Here is a 26900-nt window from a genome sequence, read left to right as displayed (position 1 = left end):
TGCTTCTGTGCGGGCAAAACCTCGCTAACAGTGCTGTTAGTGCTCTGTTAGCGCTAACAACATTTCTGTGCGGTAGGTTTTTAAGCTTTCAAATTAGCTAATAGGTAAGTTTAATACAAAAATTGTTACCTGTATACTACAATAATCATTTTTTATTTTTCAATTTAAGAAGTGATGGATAGCAACATAACAATATCAACATGCACAATATTTCAACATTTTTCTTTCTAGAGACTTAATTCCGAGCTAAACTAATCAATAGCAAAATAACAAGATTTGGTTGTTCTTCTTAACACCTTACAAAATGCTAGCTAGAAACCAGTGAGAAATATCAATACTACCACAGTGAAGAAATATATTTCACAAATGTAAACTATTTGTATAAAGACTCATAAAACATAAGTTGAGTATAGAATGCAACAATAAAAACGATCCCACAGAAGTACAAGGGAATAAATCATGCATGATGTAAGACCAACGGGTGACTACCATGAAACAATAGATCAACTTCACAAACCTGAAAGAGAACTTGAGGAAGCCGAGTCATATGACCGTGTGGTCAACTTGTCGTAAATCGTGTTCTGGTCCCAGATAAAAGGAGAGCTCCGCCCACTTGAGGGGGCAGGAGAATTGGCAAAGATGTAGCAATTCTCCTCTACCCATGCCAAACAAATAGGGAACATATGTCAGGCGTTAACTCTCACATATCAAGGCCCTGTTGCATAAAACTTACCATTATGGTAAATTTGCCATCAAACGGTAACTTGCATGGAATCCTTGATTTTGATTGGCTGTTGATCATCATTACCATGGTCATAAGGTATTGCAAAGTTACCATAATCATAATTCTTATACAATGGGGCCCAGGGGTAATACCCAGTGCAAGGAATAGTTTACTGTAGTTCTTGGCAAAAAGAAATGTGTCAGGGTTGAGGGCAGCAGAGCAGAGGATTATCTTTTGTGTTTGCGTGGGTGCAACAATATGTATTTCCCCCTCATGAACAGAGGATAACCATCTGCTCCACCGCTTGTGTTCAGAGTTTGATATCTGGATGTATCAGTAATAAAAATCAGGACTTCATTTTAAAAAAATCATATAGCTACAGGATGTTCTAGAAAAGGGATGGTACAAATTAAATCGACAGAGGATTTTCGCAATCACTACACAGACGCCTTCTATAACACAGAGAATCTCTTGTAAAAACTGAAAAGCCCTTCAATGACAAAACAGCCCTTGTCAATAATCTGTGAATCCAAACAGCAATATTAGTAGAGCGGATAAGCTCCCAAAATCACAATAATTGTGCAAATTTTGACTAAAGCATGAAACTTTCACAAGTATTAGTATATGCCGTAAGATTTATTTTAAAGATGGGAGGTAAATTTATAAATGCCATGGCAACGGATTAATTTCTCCAAAGTAACATACATGTACATTCCCATGTAAATGGTAAATAAACATGATATAGATGACCAGAATGATAATTTTCAGGCTCCCAATTGAATACATATGAAATTCAGAAATATTCAAGATCACCAAGATAGTTCCAATTAGTCCGTTGCCATGGCAACGGCTTGTTTTTCCCCAGAAAAATAAAAATTTTGATTAAAAAAACGTTGTAGAATATGATTTATCTTTAATTTCCCCTAATTTTACAGTGCTAAACAAAGATATTTTGGTTGCTAAATGTATAAATTACATTTCAAGCTATTGCCATGGCAACCAAATAAGACAATGGACAGGTGGAAAATACAATTGGAATTGACTTAATCTGTATGCTTAAGGGTTCTGGTAGTTTGAAATTTTGCCAATACCATATGACATCTGATGCCACTATAACATGAGGGTCTCCAAAGTGCATCTATGACAAAAATTTATTTGAAAAGAAAAGAAACACTTGCAAAATGATTTTTTTATAAGAGAGTCTTTCCCGTAGACTCTTAACATTTGACCTCAAATGATATCTGACCTCAGCAGAAAACCTCAGACAGGACTACAACACAAAGGCTCCCATAGTGCATCTAAGACCCCAGTAAAGTAGAAAAGGGAGCCATGGTTGTAAAGTTAATTGTATAGTTAAGAGTCTTGCCAGTAAACTTGAACATTTGACCTTGAATGACCTTTGACCTCACCATGTCACCTCATGTCCAACTGATTAACAGTTGTCAAGTTATAAGTCATGAGGGAATCTTGCAGGTACTCTACAACAATATTTTAACCCTAATAAGACAGGGGGGCTGATTCAACCCCTCTCAGCATTTTTCGCGATAAATCTGCCGTGCAAATTTTTTTTACTGCGTCTCTCGCAGACTTTTTACTGGCAAGTCTCGCACAATTTTTGAGACCAAAATTGTGACCCCCGGGTACACGGTACTGAAATTTTGCAACGTTTCACAAGTGCATGCAGACCCCAAATTGCTCAAAAACGTGAATTTGTGTACAAATCCAATCCAAATAGTGTTTTTAGCCAAAATTCATGTATCATTTTCCCTTTCTCTGATTAAAATCAATTAATTTCAACTTTTTTATAGTCAAAATAAAGTCCCCGACATTTTCCATTGAAAAAAACAATAAAAAACAAAAAGTAAAAAAACAATAAATGCATTCGAAATTTAGAAAACACTAAAATACAAAGAAAATAAATGTGATGTTGAAATTCTTTTAAAGTACATTTGATCAGATTCCTATAAAGAATCTGTGAACCACAAATTAGCATTTTAGGGGCATTATTCAATTAATTAGAGCAAACTTTTGATTTTACGCATAAATAAGCATAATCAATTAGCAATGAGATTTTCGCAGAATTTGATCTGACTGTTTTGTAGATTACGCCATGGGTAGCGCGTGTTCCAATATTTGTCGCATTCGCGCAATCAACAGCCGAGATCATGGGGGGGGGTGAATCAGCCACCCCCCCCCCTCTTCTTAGGCATTGAAATAGCCCAGTCTATTTAGGGTTAAGTTAGAGCAAAAAGTGTGATTTCATGAATAAATTAGCATAATTCATTCATTTTAAAAATATATGAATTTTGTGGAATTTTCCTGTGCAATGGCATAGATTATTATCATTATCTACCTTCGTGCAATTTTTTTTTCACGATCATGTGATGCCTAAAAGCCACCCCCCACACCCCCGACTTGACGCTCACAAAATAACTCAGGTAAGTTAGGGTTAAGAGTCAAATCAATCAGAATAATAATAACATATAGCTGGATTGATATAATAATTTTTCATGTCGGTGCAATAACTCCCTTAGAAAAACAATTTGCGCTAAGGACGTTCTTACGGACATGTGAAGGGTAAAAGTATCAAGGGAGTTCTTACACAGACTCAACAAAGTTATATATAACCCTCAGCCTAAACCCATTGCCCCAAGGACACAAAGCTTTATGTATACCATACTAACCTTGCATGTAGGCTCCTGATGATGAGGTTTTAGATGAACTTGATGAGGGTGGTATAACAAGAGATGATGTAGTAGATGCAGTCTTATTTCCTGATTTATTACTACTTGATGCAAATTTGCCTATATCAGTTTAAAGGGGAAAAAGATTAATTATATACACTAAATTGTAGTGTGCTGCAGTTTACATGTAACTGAATACTAAGGAGATTTTATAAATGGAGTATCGTACATCCCATAGATGTATTAATGCACTCTTACATGTAGATAATAGCAATAGACAATACCAATTACCAAGTACCATGCAACAACCCATTCCCATTGAAACCATGTTAGATGCTGCAACAATAAACTATAGGCCAAGTACTTCATTAGATTTTTCTTGCAGAATATAGACAAAATATTCCTACCTGACTATAGACTCACTGGCCAGTTAATGGAAATATGCTTATTTTAATGATATTACTTTTCGCTACCTCTGTTTAATTAAAACCATGAGTACATCTTGCTCACTTTTATGAGGCAAGCTAAAATAAATTTTGCAATATTTATTGAAATATGATTTTAAATTACTTACATGGGCGCAATGTTCAATTTTTGTATGTGAGAGGAAAGTTTTGTCTTAAAGTTGTTTCAAAATTGTTAAAATTTTCAGAATATTGAAAATGTTAGATCATATACAATACTAGGCCAAATTTTAGGACATACCTTTTACATATATATCTTTCATCATGTGCTCAAAAGCCTGGTTTTTTAATCAAATAAAACACATAATATCTTCCCAATTATTTATTTTCAACACAATTACTTTTACATGTATCATGACTGTAATGCTTCTGATTGATCTCATGTTACTGATGACTTTACATTGAAAAAACAATACAAAACATAAAGTTGAAAAACAAAGATATACAGAAGAAATTAAAATACACAAGACAAATGTTTGATATACTGATTATTTTAATTATGAATAATCTTAAAGAATGTCCAGACCAAAATTTAGCAGTTCTGCTTGGCAACATCGATCAAACAGGTAATATGAGCCTGTATCATCTGTTTTTTCCTCCTTTCTTTCAATGTTTTAATGCTGTTTTAGTTGTTATACACATGCATATGGCCGATTTCAACCATATAATATAAGACTGTATTACTTGGTATGTACAATGTATGTAAGCGTATTCAACCATCGTGCTTTGCACTATTTGCGCATCAATTTCAGTGGCAGACTATTCAAACTTTATAGTGTGTCATGAAGGATTCTTTTCAATATTTATTCACAGAATGTAATGTTTTGTAATTTGGGAAGACTGTCTTAATTTCCCCTTATTCTACAATATTATAAGGGCACACTTCAAGAGATAAAACCATCAGACCCTGTTTATTCTTACAGAATACAGGAAATATCTATGTTCTTGTTCCATATCCAATTAGCCTCCAGCCTCACGAAATATGGAACCAGAAAGCAGATATTTCCCTTATTACGTGAACAAGTAACAATATTTACTAATTGAAGGGAGTATGGCTGGTACTGTAGGAGCAGTAGAAGATGTAGATCTGGAGGCTTCCTGGAATGGAGCAAAGTTATCATCAACAGCAACATCACCCACATCAGCACCAGCAGTATCAGTACCAGCATTAGCAGCAGTAGTAGTAGTATCTGTTTCTTGTTGATGTTGAGATGCAATGCCTGGTTGTTGTAGAGTAGATTGTGATTGAGGTGGTTGTCCAACTTGATTGAGTTGTGGAATTGGTGCTTCTGATACACTGCACAGAGCTGATATAGATACTTCATGACCTCTCTAAATCAAACAATACAAATAATTGTATATTGTTATTTAGCCAGAGCTTTTTTTAGATTACATAGCCCATGGAGATTATATGGCACCCCCTCAGACCTGGACACACTTGACACCTATGATGTAATCTCCAAAATTGGATAATTGATTCTACTAAAATTATTTAAATTCAATTCATTATAAGATACAAATTAAAGCATAATTAATTGAATTTCACATCTTTAATTAAAGAAATGCTCTATGACTACTTAATTTTGGTCTGGAGTCTCCTTTTAGGATTATTATCAAATGTTCATTAAAGGTCAATTCCACCTCAGAAAATGTTTTGTGTGAATCAATAGAGAAAAATCAAACAAGTATAATGCCAAAAGTTTAATAAAAATCTGATGTAAAATAAAGTTCTGACATTTTAAGTTTCCCTTTTCTTCGGGGGGGGGGGGGGGGGGGGGGGGGGGAAGAAGCAAACTGACTATGCAATCGAATGAAATATATATTTTCAACAGGGCCACATTGTGGTTATATGATCAGTTTTCCAGTCTACTATATGTGGCAGCCATCCTAGCTTCAAAGTTTCATAGTGTCTCTGTTTCAAAACACTATCCACATTGTCTATTACTGAGCGACTCATTCCTGCAATGCAATACAGGTCTTGTGTGCAGTGAGTGATATGCTTGCATGAGGCACAGGCCAGACCATGTGTGTGCGTGAGTACCATTACTTGACACGATGCCATGGTATGTACATGGAGTGATGTGTGTCAGCATGATCATACATTAGCACAATCATGTAACATCTCTTCAAAATAGCCCAGGTAAAGATGGGTTAAACTTCACTGTAAAATACTACCAACCTGAGCTTGGGCAATGAGAGCTAATGCTATGTAAAGCTCTTGAGACACTAGCTGACCAGGAAGTGTGTAGTTGACAACAGACCAGATATGGCTAAGCAATGAACGGTCAAGACCAGAGAGAAGGAAAATAGGATAGAGAAGGTTCGTTTGTATAACTCCCTCCTGGCTGGATGCTTCAAGTACTTGGTGATAAACTACTGGTAATGATGCCTCATTCTGAAGCCTGCAAGATAAACATCAAAGTTATGAATGCATTTCAACAATAATCCAACATGATTACAGTTCATTGACCCTAAATGACCTTTGACCTTAATCATGTGACTTGAAACTCATGCAAGGCGATAAGTGATACTTGATTAGTCTATGTCCAAGTTTCATGAAATAGATATGATGACATTTCAAATTCAACTTAACCTAGGTTAAGATTTCAATGTTGATTCCCCTAACAACATGGTCTAAGTTCATTGACCCCAAATGACATTTGACCTTGGACATGTGACCTGTAACTAAGGCAGGGTGTTCCGTAATACCTGATTACCCTCATGGTCATGAAATAGGTCCATATACTTTATTTTTATGGTGACATTTCAAAACTTATCCTCAGTTTAGAATTCAATATTGACACCGCTGTCGGAAAAGCGGCGCCTATATTCTCGCTCTGCTCTGCAGGTTAAGACAAAAATGAGAGGGGAAGTTAAAAATTAATAGCCTCTCAGATAAAGGAAAGGGCCCCCCAAAGCTTTTTAAAGCAGTTGTTTTTCCCCATTTTTCCACAAAAAAGTGGAAGATAAACAGAAAGGGGAAAGAAAAATAAGAATGAATATATATAACCCCCCCCCCCATCATGACAATAAGGATTCAATGAATATATTACCAACCCCCTCCCTGTCATGACAATATGGACTCAATGAATATATTACCCCCCTCCCCGTCATGACAATAAGGACTCAATGAATATATTACCACCCCCTCCCTGTCATGACAATAAGGACTCAATGAATATATTACCCCCCTACCCGTCATGACAATAAGGACTCAATGAATATATTACCCCCCCCCCCCCGTCATGACAATAAGGATTCAATGAATATATTAACACCCCCCTCCCTGTCATGACAATAAGGACTCAATGAATATATTACCCCCTCCCCGTCATGACAATAAGGACTCAATGAATATATTAACCCCCCCCCCCCGCCATGACAATATATCAGGCACAATGGAAGGTTATTTAGCACCGATTCTGTTATGTAAAAGTGCAATAATATATTTTGTAAGGTTTAGGTAGAAAAACATGTAAGAATGCCTTGTTTAGGACATGCATAGCATGGTACATGTACCACTGCACATCGTATATATGAATAGTATACAAATATACCAGGCTTTGAGTAAGTATAGCGGGAATTATTTTCCGAGGTTGGACTGGCATTACTATTTTTCCCGAGGGGCGAAGCCCCCGAGGAAAAAATAGTAATTTGGCCAGTACAACCGAGGATAAATAATTCCCTCTATACTGACGAAATAAAGGCCTGGTATGTTTGTTTATAACCTACATTTAATAAGGTAGAACAATAGTCTATCTACTCTTGTACACGTAGTTCATCTTTTCTTAATCTGAACTTAAATATAGATAACGCGCTGCGCAGACTGATCTACTTTTCCAGAAACCACGCACTCAGCGGAATGCGCATTTGTGCCTGCACCGTCCCTTCACGGGACTTGCCTGGTAGAGTCAACTCGCTGACCAGTGCGCCCGAGAAATTGCATGATCTGTGTCAATGATGGAATAGTCGACTATTCCATCATTGACGTCACGGAATAGCACATTTTCTTTGGTGGGAGTTTCATTTTCGACATCATCGCAAAATAGTGAGAATATGTTTGGTCACATGATGCCATTTAAACCAATCAGCATAAAGGATTTAATTTATGTAGGATATAATAGTAGTTAATTTATAATGTATTGAAGATATCATTGGCCATAACACTCTCTTTGTTTCTGTGTCCGAGGAACAAGACCTATACAAGCGTATTAACTACGAGGCAACCCAGAACGCTTGGCATCTCTGCAACATGGGTGAGGTTCATTGACCCTGAATAACCATTGACCTTTATAAAATGACCTGCATCTTATTCCAGATTATGCCAGATGATCAGAGACACTTGCTCACGTCCAAAAAGCAGGTCTCCCATTAATAAGGACCCATAATAAAACAAAATATTAACTTTCTATGGTAAATAGAATGAAACCCTTATTCTTTCAAACTAACCAAGCTGGAAGCTGTCTAGGAGTCTGTTGCTGAGGTACTGCTTCTCCTACATGTACATCACCCTGTCCTATTGCACCACTTTGGGCAGGAGTGGGGAGGGTAAATAGTGTTGACAGGTCCTCACTCTCATGTTGCCATGACCTAGATTTGTTACTTGATGTGAAACTGGTTACTGACTTTGGCCCAAAAGTTGTAGAACTTTTTACTTCATTGAGTGACGGTTTTTGGTTGAATCGTTTACGCTCTTTCTTAGATTCAGAGAGGTCTGTTGCCTGCATCATCATGTTCTCTAATGATGATCCTGATGATGAAATAAAAGTTTGGATATCATGTTCAAATCCATTTCATCAACATGGTAAATATAGCATAAAAGATAAATTAAATTTAAAAGAGATTTGAAGGGAAATTTCAATCTGATTGCCATATATATATAAAAAAGTGGTAACAAAAGTGACAAGATATTGCTGAATAGCATAATTTCATGTACAAGTCCAGTAAAATTATGAATAGCATTTTCAGTAAACTTTCATGAAAGAAGCAAAATTTTTTTTTTTACTTTTGATGATTACAAACAATCAATGTTATAAATGAAATAGGCATTTCATGATTTCAATTTAGCCTACAAGTAGGTTATTGAATTACTAATACCTTTTTAAAACCCTAATTCAATGTTTTATCCCATTCAAATATATTAAATTAAGATGATTTTGGACAAGTAATGATACAGTCATTTGGGGAATAAACCAAAATAATATTTCACAATGTATCTGAATGACTTATTCTGCTCTTGGTCTGACTGATCTTGGTTCTCAACCTATAGTGCATTTCTCATAATTAGAGTGATTAATAGCTAGTTATGAAACATGACTTTCAGGTGTATATTATACTGGTGATGATTTATCTTTAATATGACACACTGTACATTGTGTGCGATGTAATTAAAAATAAGTAAAGAGCCTCTGGAAGTCTCGCCTGCATCACACGATTCAATATAGCAGCAGTGCTGACTTTGAAAATGACTATAAAATACTTATTCACAAAAAACACCATTAATATCATGATATACTACATTCATTGACCCTAAATGACATTTGACTTTGATCAAATGACCTAAGACTTGTGCAAGATAAGCAATGATACTGGATTACCCCCTATGTCCACATTTGATTAACTACATCCATAAACTTTCAAAGTTATGATGGCAATTCAAAAATTACCCACAACATGGCCAAACTTCGACCTCAAATGAGCTTCGACCTTGTTCATGTGACCTGAAACTTGCACAGGATGTTCAGTGACCAATACTTGATTACTCTTAAGTCCATTTATGAAGTGGATCCATAACATTTCATATTTATGATGGTAATTCAACAAATACCCCAACATGGCCAAAGTTCATTGATCCTAAATGACCTTTGACCTTGGTCATGTGATCTGAAACTCAGGCAGTATGTTGAGTAATACTTCATTACCCTTATGTGTAAGCTTCATGAACTAGGTCCATATACTTTCTAAGTAAAGATGTCATTTAAAAAACTTACCCTAAGGTTAAGATTTCGATATGGATTCCTCCGACATAGTCTAAGTTCATTGACCCTAAATGACCTTTGACCTCAGTCAAGTGACCTGAAACCAAGGCAGGATGTCCAGCAATACTTGATTACCCTTATGTCTAAGTTTCATGAACTAGGTCCATATACTTTCTCTAAGTTATGATGTCATTTCAAAAGTTAACCTTAAGTTAAGATTTGATGTTGACGCCACCGTCGGAAAAGTGGTGCCTATAGTCTTGCTCTGCTATGCAGGTGAGACAAAAATGAATCATTTTTTTGTTATACAATTTAAATTTGAGTGTAGCATTCTCATACATAAGAATGCTTTGAGACAGAACACACAAAAATCTGTGAAAAAATGCTTTGATTTCCATTTGATTATATTGTGACTCCTGCATACGAAAGAAGATCAACTAAGTTAAAATACTGAATCGATATCTGTATGCTACAATATTGACTTAAACAATAAACAAGTGGAACGCCTCTGGTAGTCTCACCTGCATTGGGCATTTCAATATAGCAGCAGTGCTAAGATGTATAATTATTCATAAAAAAATACTGTTCGCATGATCAAAATACTATTTTCATTGACCCTAAATGACCTTTTGAATTGATCGTGTGGCCTCAGACTGATGCATGTTGATCATTCATACTTGAAGACCCTTACATGTAAATGTACTTCCACATTTCATGAACTACATCCATATAAAACTTAACCTCAGTTATGATTTTAATGTTGATTCACCCAATATGGTCAAATGACATTTGACCTTATAGTCACGTGATTAGAAATTTGGACAAGATGTTCAGTGATACTTGATTACATTTCAAAAACTTAACCTTGGTTAAGAGTTCAATGCTGACAATGCAGATGTCACTGTTGGAAAATGCAGGCGAGACAAAAATTAATTTCCAAATTGCAAATACCAAGTTGGACATGTGGATTCTTATCAACTCTATCAATGATGTTATTTCAAATATCAAACTGAAATCATATGGTAAGAAGCATACCTTTTGATTTTAAATGTGAATGGATTTCAATTTGAATCTTATCAGGATGTTGTTCACTCTGTGAGGCATCATTTCCTCCAAGGAAATCTCCAAAGCTTTCATCATCAGCTTCTGATAATTGTGTCTCTACTTTAGGCTCATGAGCTATTTGTCCTGGTTGGGTAACCACAGACCCTAATATGAGTGAAAGTAAAGAAAAATCCTTTTGAATAATATTTGCAGTGTTAGATAACATAAACTATGTATTAAATTTGGGGCTCGGAAGGATAGGAAAGGATAGTCAATAGGTTAAAATCATTTGTCTCATATGTATAGGCCCTACCTTAAAAGCTGAAGCTTTAATGCCAATAGTTTTATTTCCATCTGCACTCACTCATAGACAGTTGGGCAGCAGGGTTATGAAGATCACCAGTATGTATATGTTGTCAGGAAAAATGGCTTCTTTGCATTAAATCACATATAAAGCCAACAATTGATGTCATCCTGGTTTCGCAGCCATACCTGAATCAGCTGTGTACACCCACCTCAATGCCACAGGACACTCCTTTAAAAACAAGGATGTAGTGATCTTGGACAGAGAAAGCAGGTGGTTCGAGAGAGGGGTGAAGGAAGCCATTTTTGGAGAGGGTGGAAAGCCGACTTTAAATCAAAGAAGTGGTTTACGGTTTCCACTATCACGCGTCTGGGATGAGATTCTAAAGAAAGTTCAAAGCTGTCTCTCACATGAATAACTTCCCATCCCTGGGGAACCAAGTTACTGATCTGGACGCAGATTCACTTGGAAAGACATGCTGGTGTTTCATTTGCCTGATGAAGCCAACAGCGGTTGATGAAACGTCGTGACTACAGAGAATTGTGAGTTTTCAACTTTACAATTTTCACAAATTTCCAGTAAAAGATTTATATCTGATAAATGGTGCAAACAGGACTGTATCGGGGTATGCAGGAATATCCATCAAAACCCTAAGGCAACATTGGAAAGGTAATCGATCTCTTTAGATGAACCTGCCAGAACTCTTAACTATACCTTCCTCTACAACTCTGGGGAAAATGACATAGGTTTTAAATATAGTGCAGCATTTATTATCTTTCTCAAATTTGTTATAGAAATTTCAATTTTTCAAGATAAGTTTTTATCAGTTTTCATAAATTTTTTAAGAATTAAAGATGCTGCTAGCCTTGAAATAGCAAATAAATAACAATATGAATGGATTCTCCATCTTAAGTACTCAATTCTCAACTATTCTGTAAAATATTGTAAATTTTTACATGAATCTTGACTGAGTACCAGAGATTTAAATTCAACATAGTGTTCCCGTGTGGTCTTAAAATGCCAAAATATGTTGAATGCGCAATTCTCAAGAACATCCAAATGGGTGAACTTGAAAGCTTCATAGCCAACAATCAAACACATGAACCCACGTTTATGTTTTGCATATTTAGGAAAATAAATAGATTTAATTTCAAGGGTGGAATGTCCTTAATACGCCATAAGCTTTTAATAATTTGATACCAAGCATGATACTTTTATTCTCTGAACTATACAGTGCGTTCCAGAAAAAAGGAAACTGGGATTCCCATGTCTTTTTAATTCAGAGGCAAATAAATTATGATATTTCATTTACATTTATAGATAATTTAATTATTGTTCTTTATTTTGATACCTAATATGAGACGAACACTTCACGCATTAATGATCAAGACAAATTTGAAAATTTGTCAAAACCAGGTTGCGCAGAAAAATTGGTTTATGATACGATGCCCGTGCATATTCGACTATTGGCTCATTAGCATTTCTTTTGTATTCTTTGTAAAGCTTCTCTCACTGATCCCTGAAATGAAAGTGGATTCAGATTCACACGTAAGTTTCTGCACGAATCGTTTCTGATATGCCTCAATATTTATTGTTTGCAATCTGCCATGCACGAACAATTTGCTAAGATGTTGGTTTCATATGAGAGATGACATTCCACTTTTGCCATGAGTATCAAATTTATATTAAAACAATAACTGTGAAATCTATCTTTGAAAACAGGTTTCCTTTTTTGTGGGATGCACTGTATAGGTCATATTCCATCATAACTGAGAGGTAAGGCCTCTATGAAAGTGTGGTTCTTGATATCTGAAAAAAAGGAATGACAAAGGGTGCAAAGTTGGCACTAGAAAGATTAATCTCACTACACAACTGTCAGCAAAATATGCATACAACTTGTTTGTTGGAGATTTTAGGCACCAGATTACCCAGTCAACCTATTATGAGCCTAATTGATCTTTACTAAATATCTCTTATTTTTCCATTCGATTTTCCATTAGCTTTAATTTAATACCTAACATGATAGGTTTATTTCATAAAATAGAAAAGTCATAATTAAGATGAAAATACAGGCATGGCTTATCACGTCCATTAAATAATAATTGCTCACATGTGCAAAGGTGGTGCCTGTCATATTTGTGTACCCTAAATTACCACTTTCAGCCAAAAAACAATAGCATACATAGCCAACTTGACAGTCATGCCATAATTCTGATTTCATCTACTTGACTAATTTATTTCAATCTCAGGATGAAACACCACCATAATAATATATCCATTATCAAGTTACCTGAATCTGAAGGGGCATGTAAAAAGTCACCAAAGTCCTCTTCTTTGCCCTGTTGCACACTAGATGTCAATGGTACAGCCTTCTGAAAACCACTAAATCCACCATCCATACTCTGAGAATGTGTCATTGTTACTGAAGAAGTCTGTTGTTGGGCAACACCTAGCCCAGGAGTCACTTGACCTTGCGGTATAAAACTAACTGATTGCAAAGACATACCTGCAATTACAAATAATACAACCATACATGCTACAAATATACATTATATAGAATAAATAAAAAAAAAATAATAATTTACTTGATGAAACAGTAATCTGAGGCTATTTTATCTTTAAAAATTTTCATTTTATTTTTGAAAATGAAATTGGTATTCTGAGATCATTTTTTCCTTCAGATAAAATTTGAAATACTTATCCCACATAAATTTATAGGATGATAGGCTGTACAGCATCACCTAAGTAGACATATCCATCATGTATGTCATTGCAATGCAGTTGATCTGTTTGCAGCCATTTTAATTTGAAGAATAAAAATAAACTTAAAATAGGGTGGGGGCAATTTTGTCTCTTTACTATTTGCATGTGAATTGGCTCCAAATGTAGACATGAAAATAAAGAACAAGTGAAATGCCTCTGCATTACACAATCTAATGCAGGTGAGACAAAATTGGTATAATCATTGGATAGTAAAAACATTATTCATGCAGATTGATGAAATATTTGAAAAGACTTTTGTTGACTTTATATGGTTTTTGAAGTGATGCATTCAGCAGATGTGATACTGACATCTAACAAAAGTTCAGAGACTTGTTCATTATTTTCAAATAAATCCTTCTACAGACACACTAGTGTATAGTGCGTTCCAGAAAGAAGAAAACTGGGATACCCATGTCTTTCTTCAAAGGCAAATTTATTGTATTGACATCATACAATTAAATCACTCCTCTGGGCAATTCCATAGGTTGGTGGACATGAGCTTAAAAATTCAAATTCAATATTTTCTTGAATTTTTAAATACTCTTAGTCCTTCATACATGCTTGTTTCAGGAACAAAAAATAAAAAGTTTATTTTCATATGTATACTTTGGAAAAAAATGGTTGAAAGTTGTGTCTTCCATTCTGTACCAAAATACAAGAAAAATAGTGAAAAATGAAATACACATGCCTTATTACCATTTTGTTATTGCAACATCATACCACTTTATATATTTCTGAAGTTTAGAAGAGTCAAATTACTTAAAATACACAACAGCTTTTCAAGTAAATTTGTAGTACTCATTCGAAAATAAATATTGTAACTCGCTCAGGTGATGTAACGTGAGTAACCGAAAAAAAATGACTGAGAGAAAAATTCTTCACAGTTAATTGGTGGGATTTTAAATTCTCTTCCTTTAAACAACCTTTGACACAGTGATGACTATCAAAATCATTAAAAAATACAAATTTTTATAAAAATGATGAAGAAAAACTGTAACATGAGTAATTGTGTGACGTGAGTAACCATCATGTAACGTGAGTAACCAGTAAAAATTATGAAGTTAGGTAACATTTTCTGTGGGATGTCAAGTTTTAAGTCTCATGGTGAGTTGTGAAGTTATTTTTGGTTGAATAAAAGCAAAATGAAGGTACACCTCTTTGATGTGACTCTTTTTTCATCAAAATATCAGTGGTCATACAATCACACAAAAAATTGAATAGAAGTATTCACAATGGGAGAGCGCATTAGTAAGACTCAAAAATTAGATAAACCAAACTTTAAAGAGAGTTTGAACAATACATTGAATGCCCTTTAAGTGGATTACATGTATACCACTGTGCCATCAAAAATCAGGGCGGTAAGAAGAAAGGCCATGGTCAGGATCAGTTTCAAAGACGGTGAAAGAGATAAAGGGCAGGATATGCTGGGTATCAGGTAGGTAGGACAAAGGGGCATCTCCAAATCAATGGATGTGACTACATTCTTTTGTCTCTGCGTTTACCCCTCTAGCAAAACTCCATTCCATCCATATCCTTTTATCTTTGCCTACAGCCTGCTTTATTGCTAAATTCCATTAAAAAAATTCTGGTACCCTTACCCATAGAATCTGCTCCATATATAATCCTGATATGATGGTGTGATAGGTTGATCAGTTTCTAGTTTTTTTTTCATTTACCAACTTGATGTACATGTAGCGGGATCTCATTTTTACTTTGACAGTCATTCTTGAGGCAAGAAATGGAATGCATTTGTTTTACATTTTTTGATTTACATGTACACAGCCCAAGCCAGATCTCGTACAGTTTAGTGAATACATTACCAATATACTGACCCATAAGTAAAAGAGAGGAGGAAACTTATTCAGAATATTACCTTTAAACATAACTGGTGTCTGAAATCCTACTAATATATTTACAGAAACAGAAACATGAATCTTACAATGCACATTATTGAATTTTTAGTGACATTTATGTTGTTGACCATACATGGACAAAATGTAACGTGAGTATAAACCGTAACGTGAGTAACCACTTTATCTGCACCCCTAGTAAAAACCATATGTTCTTTATTTTTTTTAATTATATACAAAGTTTGTCTCCCTAATATACTTCTTTGAAATGGATATAATCAACTTTCATTTAAGCCTTGTACGAGGACACTTTTCACTTATGTCGACTTTTCATTTTATGCATGTCCAAATCATGTAACATGAGTAACCGACACATTTCAAAGATTTGCCAGGAGCATAATAAAATTTCCCAAGTTTTGTTTTTATACAAAGGATAGTCAGACTGCGTACTTTGTTGTGATAAAGAGATGTTTAGTTCCTATCAATAATAATGGAGTTACAGCTCCAAGTATGAGTCAAGGTGTCTCCAAATGTAACGTGGGTAACCGTGGAATAGCCCCTCTGCACTTTGATACCTAGTATTAAGGCCACCGCACACCTTACAATTGGTCTGCAACCATATGTTTGGAATGAAACATATATTAGAATTTGATGCTAATATTGAGACATGGAATATCTTACTGTGTAATGTTCTAAATTATTGTTAGAATACCTATGTTCAAATCTGTGACTATGCTATCATCCTTATTAGAATAAAAGCCAATTTAATATCTAGTCCTAATGACGTCATAGCAATCGTACAATTGGCTAAATGTTGAAACTAAAAGGCCTTTACTCCAAAATAAAGGCTGGTAATTATCCAAAATTGGGCATTCTTTCAGTTAATTTGAACCTCAAATAAGATACCCTACACAAACAACTTGTGCACCCCAAAGACCCCATCCCTGATCACAGACATGATGGCGTAGTATACAACATTCCTTGCCAGGGATGTGACGGGTCTTACATCGGTGAAACAGCCCAACCGATAATTGAACGCATTTCTGAACACAAGCGCGATGTTCGGTTACAGCGAACCAACACATCCGCGGTGGCAGAACATGCTTGGGAGAAGCAACACCACCCAGATTGGAAGGGTGTACATTGCGTTGCCAAAGAAAGACATTGGTATACACGCAGGATTAAGGAGGCTATTAGTATACGTCTTTGTCCTAACAACTTCAACAGAGACAGCGGGATCGACATCCCCAATTTCTGGATGCGAACCATCCGACTGCACAATACCCCCTTACCAGCTGGCAGTGCACGCCGACCCGACCGAGCGAGGGACCGCTCAGCTAGTCAACCCCCACCCACGGGAAACTAGCGAGCCCGCCAATTTTGTCTTATTTGCATACTGCCGACTCGCGGCGCATTTGCATATACCTCCGGCTTATTTGCATATACGCCCGACCAATCACATAACGGATCAGTGCCCACCGATTGTTCCCGCGTTCGTGCGTACGGTCCTGGGGATTGGTATAAATTGACTACCGTATCAGATCATTTTTGTCACTTGATAAAGAGTTGCAGCGGCACTCGAAAGCTCGTGAACTTGTAAGCTAGTGAACACTTTTTGCGAGAGTGATCACGAATTTCCTAGAAAGCTAGTGAACACTTTTTGCGAGAGTGATCACAAATTTCCTTGTTGACCATAGTAGATTGCAAGACAAATGAATACCCTCTAGCGATTATTTCATTCCGCAATAATGAACCTATTTAGTAAGATACTTTTCATTCACTTTTTCAGAAAATGAGCAAAATACGATTTGTTCCAAACTCGGATTGTGGGCCAGTCATGAGGTGTGCGTTGGCCTTTTAATAGTCGAATACTTCACACATTTATGAGCAAGACGAGTTTGAAATTTCAATGTCAAAATCAGACTGCACAGAAAAATTTGACAAGATTGGTTCATGATACGATCTTGCTCATTAGAATTTCTTTATGATATATTCTTTCATAAGTTTCTCTCACTAATCCTTGAAATGAGAGTGGATTCAGATTCACACAACAGTTTTTGCGCAAATTTCTTCTAATATGCCTCAATATTTATTGTTTGTAGCTGCCATGAATGAAGCTGTTGGTCTCAAATTAAAGATGAAATTCCACACCTACCAAAAGTATCAAATTAATAGTAAAAGCATATGAAGTGTGAAATCTATCTTTGAGTTTCCTCTTTTGAGGGACACACTGAATGATGCAAGCACATTTGGATGATATGAAATACATGTAGATGCATTCTCACTCTATCCCACCTACTTCTGGAAAGGACTTTCATTGGTTGAATAAGATGACGGTGCAACCTTTCTCATAATATTGCTTTATAAATAGGGTGCGCTTTAAAAAGATAAAATGAATAAAAAATGCTTTCTCAGAACACCAATTTTTAAAGAAGGGTCCTTTATTTTACTGATTTTCTAGATAAAATATCTTATTTTATATGAGATAAAATGAATCTCTGAATACCACCAATGGTTTTGTTTTGGGTTATTTATTTATTTTTATTTTCTTACTTATTTCTGCTGATTCATGATACCTTTAAAAAGAGTAAAATCTGAAGAAGAGAACAGTCTTAAGGTGAATAGTATACATGTTTAAGACTCACAAGTTAAAAAGATAAATGAATTACCATGTTGATAGTGCATTCCTTGAGTTTGAACAATGCTGGTTTGTTGTGATGTCATTAAACTCTTTGACAATAGATCTCCCATATCAAGGCTCTTAGATCCAATAGAAGATCTGCCGCCTGATGAAAATTCTTTCAATTTTCTCTTCTGTTCTTCTCTATAACGTTCTTTCCTCTCCTGATCCTCTTTCTTCCTTTGTTCTTCTAGAAGCTTCTTTTGTTTCTCTGCATATTTCCTGCCAAACAAATGAACCTTCCAATCATAACATATCATAGGTACTATCATTCCTGCCAAACAAATGAACCTTCCAATCATAACATATTATGGGTACTATCATTCCTGCCAAACAAATGAACCTTCCAATCATAACATATCATAGGTACTATCATTCCTGCCAAACAAATGAACCTTAAAATCATAACATATCATAGGTACTATCATTCCTGCTAAACAAAGGAACCTTAAAATCATAACATATTATGGGTTCTATCATTCCTGCCAAACAAAGGAACCTTAAAATCATAACATATCATAGGTACTATCATTCCTGCCAAACAAAGGAACCTTCCAATCATAACATATTATGGGTGCTATCATTCCTGCCAAACAAAGGAACCTTCCAATCATAACATATTATAGGTTCTTTCATTCCTGCCAAACAAAGGAACCTTCCAATCATAACATATCATAGGTACTATCATTCCTGCCAAACAAAGGAACCTTCTAATCATAACATATTATGGGTACTATCATTCCTGCCAAACAAAGGAACCTTAAAATCATAACATATTATGGGTACTATCATTCCTGCCAAACAAAGGAACCTTCCAATCATAACATATCATAGGTACTATCATTCCTGCCAAACAAAGGAACCTTAAAATCATAACATATTATGGGTACTATCATTCCTGCCAAACAAAGGAACCTTAAAATCATAACATATTATGGGTACTATCATTCCTGCCAAACAAATGAACCTTCCAATCATAACATATTATGGGTACTATCATTCCTGCCAAACAAAGGAACCTTAAAATCATAACATATTATGGGTTCTTTCATTCCTGCCAAACAAAGGAACCTTCCAATCATAACATATCATAGGTACAATGTACTATCATTCCTGCCAAACAAATGAACCTTCCAATCATAACATATTATGGGTACTATCATTCCTGCCAAACAAAGGAACCTTAAAATCATAACATATTATGGGTACTATCATTCCTGCCAAACAAATGAACCTTCCAATCATAACATATCATAGGTACTATCATTCCTGCCAAACAAAGGAACCTTAAAATCATAACATATTATGGGTTCTTTCATTCCTGCCAAACAAAGGAACCTTCCAATCATAACATATCATAAGTACTATCATTCCTGCCAAACAAAGGAACCTTCAGATCATAACATATTATGAGTACTATCATTCCTGCCAAAAAAAGGAACCTTCAAATCATAGCATACTATGGGTACTATCAACAATTCAGTAAATAATGAACAAAAATTTCAAGAAAACAATCTTTCAGGGCCATTAAAGAAATGTTTCTATTATGGAGTACTTCATGACAAAATCATGATACCCTTGACGAAATACAGAAAAAAATACAGGAAAAGAATTATAAAGTGACCACTGATTTTTTTTCTTCAAATGTCCATTTCTTTAAAACCTACAAGTAGTTGTAATGCATGAAGCAGTTAATTGGCAGAATTAAGTAAAATTTTCCATGTCATTTCATATATTACAAACAAATATGGTGTTAAACTATCAATGCATGGAAGTTCCTGTCGATGCAAAAGATGAGTAGACAAAAAAGTCATTTGCCAAGGTTGGTCCTCATATGAGAGTGAAGACCAATTCAGACATGTATCATGTTTAATATTATAAGTTGTTATAATGTTTTCACTTTCATATTCTTTGTTGTTCATTTCCTTATTCTAATGCTTTCCTTTTATTTTCTTACTGCTTTCAAACTTGTAGGAAGCACTTTAGGGCCATTCTGGTCATGTTTGTGACCGAAATCATGTCAAATCTCGATTTTAATTAGTTATAAATCTAAAAATATTGGAGATTTAGTAATTCAAAGGTTATCATTAAAATGCTTCCAGCTATCATTTGGAAATTCCTTTTGCTGTCTCCAAGCAGATTCAAGGTCAGAGGTCAAAAGAAATGGGTCACATGAGGGACTTCATACAGAAGCATGATTTTGAAAGTTTAATTTCATTTTGAAATTCCTGTGAATCTCCTCTTCATCTACTCTCGCTCAAAACTACATTTCCATACACCGTCATATTCTCAATCCTGTACTTGCTCCTGTACATCTGTATACGACAAGTCATCCATTTTTCTACTCTACGCCACTGCACTCTTTAACCACTCCTGTTCTGGATTTTACAACCTAACTTGATACCTTAGCTGAAGACCTCGCTCACCAATCCCTAGATTTTCCGGTGTCAAGAGCTCCATGTATAACCCATGGATAGAAAAAAAACTACTGTAAACAGAACATTAAAACTTTTTATCTCTCCCAACTTAAACCGTACTTTAAAAAATATACAAATGAGTATGGTAAAAGCTTATCAATGCTTGTCAATGTCTTTCTTTGGATGCTGAAGTGCCCTTCTGAAAATAGACAAAGCTACCTGGGCACAGAAATGCCTGAAATGAAGATCTCTTGTGCTTACTTTTGTTGTTCTGGTGTTAGATTCTGTTGAGCTTGGATATATGGTGCCATACCACGAATGATCCCTGCTTGCTGTCCAAATCCTTGATTAATACCCGGCTGCAATACCCCAGAGCAAGCTTGACCAATGAACTGACCTGGCTGCATTAACATCTGATTATATCCAGGTGTAGGCTGGAACAATATATGAAAAGTGAATAGTTAATCTAATCTAATTGAAATTTAACCCTAATAGTCCTGGGTTAATTTTATTATTGTCAGTCTGGGTAGGGGGTGAGTGGTTCTATCTCGACAATGCGCACACGATCGTGCACAATACTGTTGTAGAGAATGAAAAAATCTATGTGATTGCATAGATAATACTTCAGTCACATTTGCTGTACGCTGGCCGTACGGCGAGTCAAAAACAGCCGTTTTAACATCTTTTGTATAAGCTACATATAGATGGTTTATAGAACAGCTTTTTTGACTCGCATATGGCTGCCGTAGAGGTATCAATTGCATTAAATCCATCAAAATGTATTTTATATGAGTTAATTATGATATGTTAATTTATTCATTATATCACACATTTTGCTCAAAATTCAAATGTATTGCTGTACACATGCGTGACCAAATTATTGAAATTGATGAAGAAATGAAAAAGAAGCATTTTTTGTGATTTATGAATAAATTTTGTATAAATTAGCATAAATAATTTTCTAGTCAAAATTTCTCAATTCTGTGTAGAAACTTGGTGAACCTCATGTAGCTCTCAGATGGAATTTTTAAAAATATGCATATTTAATGAGTTTCAAAATTTTGTGTATAAATTTTGGATCCCCACCAAGAGCTCATATAAAGCAAACAAAATTGAAATTGGTTGGAGAAAAGGCATTTTTTATGACTTATGAATAAATTTCGTATAAAGTAGCAGTGTAATTTTCTAGTCAAAATTTCGAAATTCTGTGTGGAAGTTTGGTGACCCTCATGTACATGTAGCTCTACCAGATGGATGAAAAAAAATTCAAAATTGAACAACAAATAAAGAAGAGGCATATTCTGTGATTTATGAATACATTTTGCATAAATTAGCATAAATAATTTTCTAGTCAAAATTTGAAAAATTTTGTGAAGAAATTCCTCATGAAGCTCTACCAGATGGAAGCAAAAAAATCAAAATCAGTCTACAAATAAAAGAGAAGCATTTTAAAGAAATTTGAAAAATGCACATAAATTAGCATATTTCATGAGTTTCAAAATTCTGTATAGAAGTTTTTAATCCCCCACCTAGTGCTATCATATAAAGCAAACAGAATTGCAATCGTACTTGAAATGATTAAAGAAGAAGCATTTTGAAATTGTGGACGGACGACGGACGCCACGCCACAAGCTCATCTGGCCATTCGGGCCGGATGAGCTAAAAATGGAAATGACCGTACATCATTTGATCTTTTGTACCCTATATGACCTTTAACCCCACCATCCTCATGGACAAACATGTGCTATTACGCAAGGATCATATGTGCTAAGTATAAACTTAATTAATGCAGAAATAAAATGTTTTTAATAACCATCATTTATGACAATCCTGTAAATCATGAGCATGGCGACTGAATATTTTCATTTTTTTAAAAAGGAATCTGTGTAAAGTTGCGCTGCACATTTGAATTCAATAAATTGACGCAATCTTGCTCCTTTACTACACCTCCTGGCAACTAATACGCAATGCAATTTCATTGTGACGTAACAATAGATTCATGCGCAAAATCATTGACCAATGATAATCTTGTGGGCGGGACAAAATATCATTTCGTCCAATATTTTTAATATTGGACAGTTTTCAAGGCATACAAGTTAAAAATTAGTTTTAATATTTTGTTTCTTTGAAACAACCTTGCAAGACGTCAAAAAATGTCTGCGACTCTAAGAACCTACATCTAAATAATAATCAGTAATGTTTGTTTAACCTTACGTCCAAGTTTCATGAATGAGGTCAATATACTTTCTAAGTTATGTCATTTAAAAAAATTAACCTAAGGTTAAGAGTTTGATGTTAATTCCCCCAAAATTGTCTAAGTTCATTGACCCTAAATGACATTTGACGTTGGTCATGTGACCTGAAACTCAGGCAAGATATTAAGTAATACATGATTAACCTTATGTCCAAGTTTCATTAACTAGGTCCATATACTTTCTAAATTATGATGTCATTTCAAAAACTTAACCTTCGGTTAAGATTTGGTGTTGACGCTGCCGCCGCCGTCGGAAAAGCGGCACCTCTCGTCTCGCTCTGCTATGCATGCGAGCAATAAAACCAAGCTACATCCTTGAGGGTAAGGTTGTAAAACAGAGATTAAGATATGTTGGACACATTATCTGATCAAAAGGTATGGAGCAGGACATCATGCTCAAGAAGGTACAAGGCAGGAGGAGAAGAGGAATAGATGGTTTATAACACGAATAAAAAATTATAAAATAAGGTGGAGGGTAGTCTGGTTCAATTATAATGGCTCGAAGGAATTAGAACATGGAGAAAGTTTGTCCTTGGGGTCACCAGGAGTCGAGATTGACTCAATGGCACTAACATCAATGATTATTCTCTAGATCCATGGTATATTAGAATTTTGAAAAGTTGGTACTTATCGTATGTTTCAGTTGGTTCCTTGTGAGGGGTTTTCTTAGACACATCTTAAGTCTATGCAGTTTATCATAGACTGTGCTGAAATTATGGGAAGCTGATTGAATAGGTAAAAAAAATTGCTTACATTGTTTGTTTCTTATGATTACCTTGCTCTTTCCTCATGCGGTAGTGATGGTAATAAAGACATTCCAAACTCAATCGTGTTTAGTGTCGCATTCAGTCATAAACTTTGAGCTGATTGCGTTTCCAATTGCACCTTTCTGGCGTTTCAATTTCCCTCCAAATTGTGATCTAAATAACGTTTACTCTTCCGGCCAGGGATGGGGACTTACACACCCTTTGTCTTATATTCTATCAGAATTTTGTAAATGAGTTTTCAATCATGTACTGTTCATGTTTGAATTTTAAAATTGACATTGAATACGCCCCAAGTTTCATATAATACTATAAATGTAATGAAAAACTTAACCTTGGTTAAGGTTTCAAATTTTCAACGTTGACGTTGCCACCGTCGGTACCTCGCTTCTGCTATGCAGGCGAGATCAAACTCAGTCTTTAATGTTAATGACTGAAGGTGACCAAAATATATTTGGTATTTTATTGTGTACTAAATAACAGGTGATCCAGATAAATTTAGAAAAATTTTGTATAATTTTCTGTTTATGATTTCCTTTCTTTTATAGGCCAACCTTTGCTAAACTTTTATTTTTTAGGCTTAATAATTTGACTGGTATATTGCCTAGGAGTATTTGTAAAATCCCAGACAAATTGGCTATGATAGAAGTGAAGAAGATTCACTTACATAAATTCTTCCTCCCGGTTGATTTGAATAAACCTGAGGAGCTATTCTTCCAGTCTGTGGCTGAGTTTGAGGTGGGTTAGGTAATTGTTGTTGGTGCATCATTTGAAAGCTCTGCTGTTGTTGTTGCTGCTGTGGTGTACTGACTGTGAACTGTCCCTGGACATTAGACATTCCACCAGGTCCCGGAACACGATAGTTCCCTCCAGGCAGTGAGCCGTAGGGAGGCCTGATAATACACAAATAAAAACATCATGTACATGAATAAGCTATTTTGAATAGAGCTGCATGAAACAGAATTAGTGGAGCAGTGCAATTATCAGCCCGTTTTATTTTGTGATATTATTCTAAAACAAGAGTTTAACTGAAACTACTGACAGTGTGACAGTAAAACTGTCATAACTTTTGCAAATGACCATGGAACTGTGTGATATTACGTTTTAGAAAAGAATTTCTTGACAGTTGCGATCAATAAACTATGTGTAGAAATTTGATACTGGCACAATAAAACATTACATAGACACCAAAATGTTAATTGCTGTAAAAAGCACTGCAAATGCATTTATTAACAGGTGTAACCACTGTACAACTGGATCTAACAGTTACAACATAATTCAATGATACAGCATTACAGATATACCACCCATGGGTACATTACCTCCGCCGTGCACAGGATAACCGCTGGCACGGCACTTGCAATAAGTTTTTATTCTTACGTAAAAATTAGAAATTTATCTACATTTTACATGAAGTAAGCTTTGGATATGAAACTTACCAAACGATATGAAGCCAATTTCAATTCCTCTCTGTCTTTCTGGTACTTTATATCGATGGTTTTACTTGATGTCGAAGCAGGCATGCGGCCAATTCGCTGATTTTCTCTATACGCACAGAGAGGGCGCGCGATATTATTTAATAAACTTGCTTGTTTACGTCGTTTACGTCAGATCAGCTGTATTGCTGGCTGCGTTCTAGGTGCTCCGCAATTTTTTTTGCTGTTCAGCGTTATTTTATGATGTAGCGCCATCAGCGATTATACGTGAGATGCCTGTTGATTTTTTTGGTACAATTTCCTATTAATTGCGCCGGCGACTTGAATCTAGACTGTTCGATAAGAAAAATTCGCATTTCGATTGTTGTTTGCGTAATTTCCACCGCAGTATTAAGGATCGGACGGAGTATCTTGGCTGAGATTTGAAGGTAAGCGTTTAAAATCCCTTTTTATGAATATTTTGGAGCATATTTTAAAAATTAATTCAATGAACAGATTTAGATGAATAAATTTAGTATATTGTGAAGATTTTGGCGTGTGTCATTCTCTCACATTCGTGTGATGAATGAAAACGTCAAAATTCATTATGAAATGACATGCGTTGTGCGAGGTTAGTACAACTAACCTCGCATGCTTGTGTGGTCCGATGTTGTTTCTGATATTTATCAACGACCTACCAGAGTACCTGTCTAATGACACCACTGTTAGGCTTTTCGCAGATGACTGCCTAGTCTATCGCAAGATAAGGTCAGAGGAAGACGGTGCTCAACTGCAGGAAGACATCAAGTCCTTGGAGCAATGGGAAGCTGACTGGCTGATGGAGTTCAACCCCAAGAAATGCCAAGTCCTCCATGTAACCAACAAACGGAAGCCTATCATATTGCCATACATCCTTCATGGTTACACCTTGGACAAAGGAGACACAGCAAAATATCTTGGAATCTACCTCCATCAAAAGCTCAGCTGGAATCATCACATCAGTCAGGTAGCAAAAAAGGCTAATTCCACCAGGGCTTTTCTTCGAAGGAACATTAGATCATGTCCTCGCAAAGTCAAGGTGCTCTGCTACCTCACTCTACTTAGACCAGTCAAGGAATATGGAAGCATCATCTGGGATCCTTTCACTCAAGCTAACATCATGAGGCTTGAAATGATACAGAGAAGGTATGCTCGCTTTGTTTGCAATGACCACCGCAGAACAAGCAGTGTCACCTCCATGCTCCAACAACTGCAATGGCCATCCCTGCAAGAAAGGAGAGCCCAGGCAAAGGTTGCGATGATGTTCTGCATTAAGAACTCGTTAATATCCGTCCCCGAGGCGACTCTGATCCCATCTCTCCATTCCTCACAAAGAGGTCATAACCAGAAATTACAAGTACCATTTGCTAGGACACAGACACTGCACAAAAGCTACTTTCCTGATGCAACCAGGCTATGGAACGCTCTTCCACAGGTCGCCGTCTCATGTATGGCAGTGTATCCTATTGCCGGACACCTTTATTTCAGTGCTTTAAAAATGACAACTAGAGGAAATACAA

At 35.7% G+C, this 26900-nt stretch overlaps 1 protein-coding gene across 1 annotated transcript; it reads right to left on the bottom strand.

Moving 5' to 3' along the window:
- Positions 1-168: 168 nt before the first annotated feature.
- On the bottom strand, positions 169-25449 carry LOC129255064 (synergin gamma-like). The gene is made up of 10 exons (XM_064095888.1): positions 25412-25449; positions 24594-24819; positions 21170-21342; positions 18481-18713; positions 13489-13704; positions 10886-11059; positions 8322-8622; positions 6052-6274; positions 4910-5204; positions 169-3528 (listed from the first exon to the last, which is right to left on the bottom strand). The coding sequence occupies exons 1-10, from the start codon at positions 25447-25449 to the stop codon at positions 3404-3406; spliced, it is 2004 nt and encodes a 667-aa protein (XP_063951958.1). The 3' UTR covers positions 169-3403.
- Positions 25450-26900: the final 1451 nt, after the last annotated feature.

Source organism: Lytechinus pictus, chromosome 2 (genome assembly GCF_037042905.1).
Source record: "Lytechinus pictus isolate F3 Inbred chromosome 2, Lp3.0, whole genome shotgun sequence".
NCBI lineage: Eukaryota > Metazoa > Echinodermata > Echinoidea > Temnopleuroida > Toxopneustidae > Lytechinus > Lytechinus pictus.
This window is presented reverse-complemented; position numbering and strand designations above follow the sequence as displayed.

Bases quoted from the DNA above. Each gene is read 5' to 3' on its own strand.
- LOC129255064 (XM_064095888.1), bottom strand. From the start codon at position 25,449: ATGCCTGCTTCGACATCAAGTAAAACCATCGATATAAA. The intron at 24,820-25,411 runs GTACCAGAAAGA...GTGTATTATCAG, and splicing joins AGTAAAACCATCGATATAAA to GCCTCCCTACGGCTCACTGC. The intron at 3,529-4,909 runs GTAAATATTGTT...AAACTGATATAG, and splicing joins AGCCATACTCCCTTCAATTA to GCAAATTTGCATCAAGTAGT.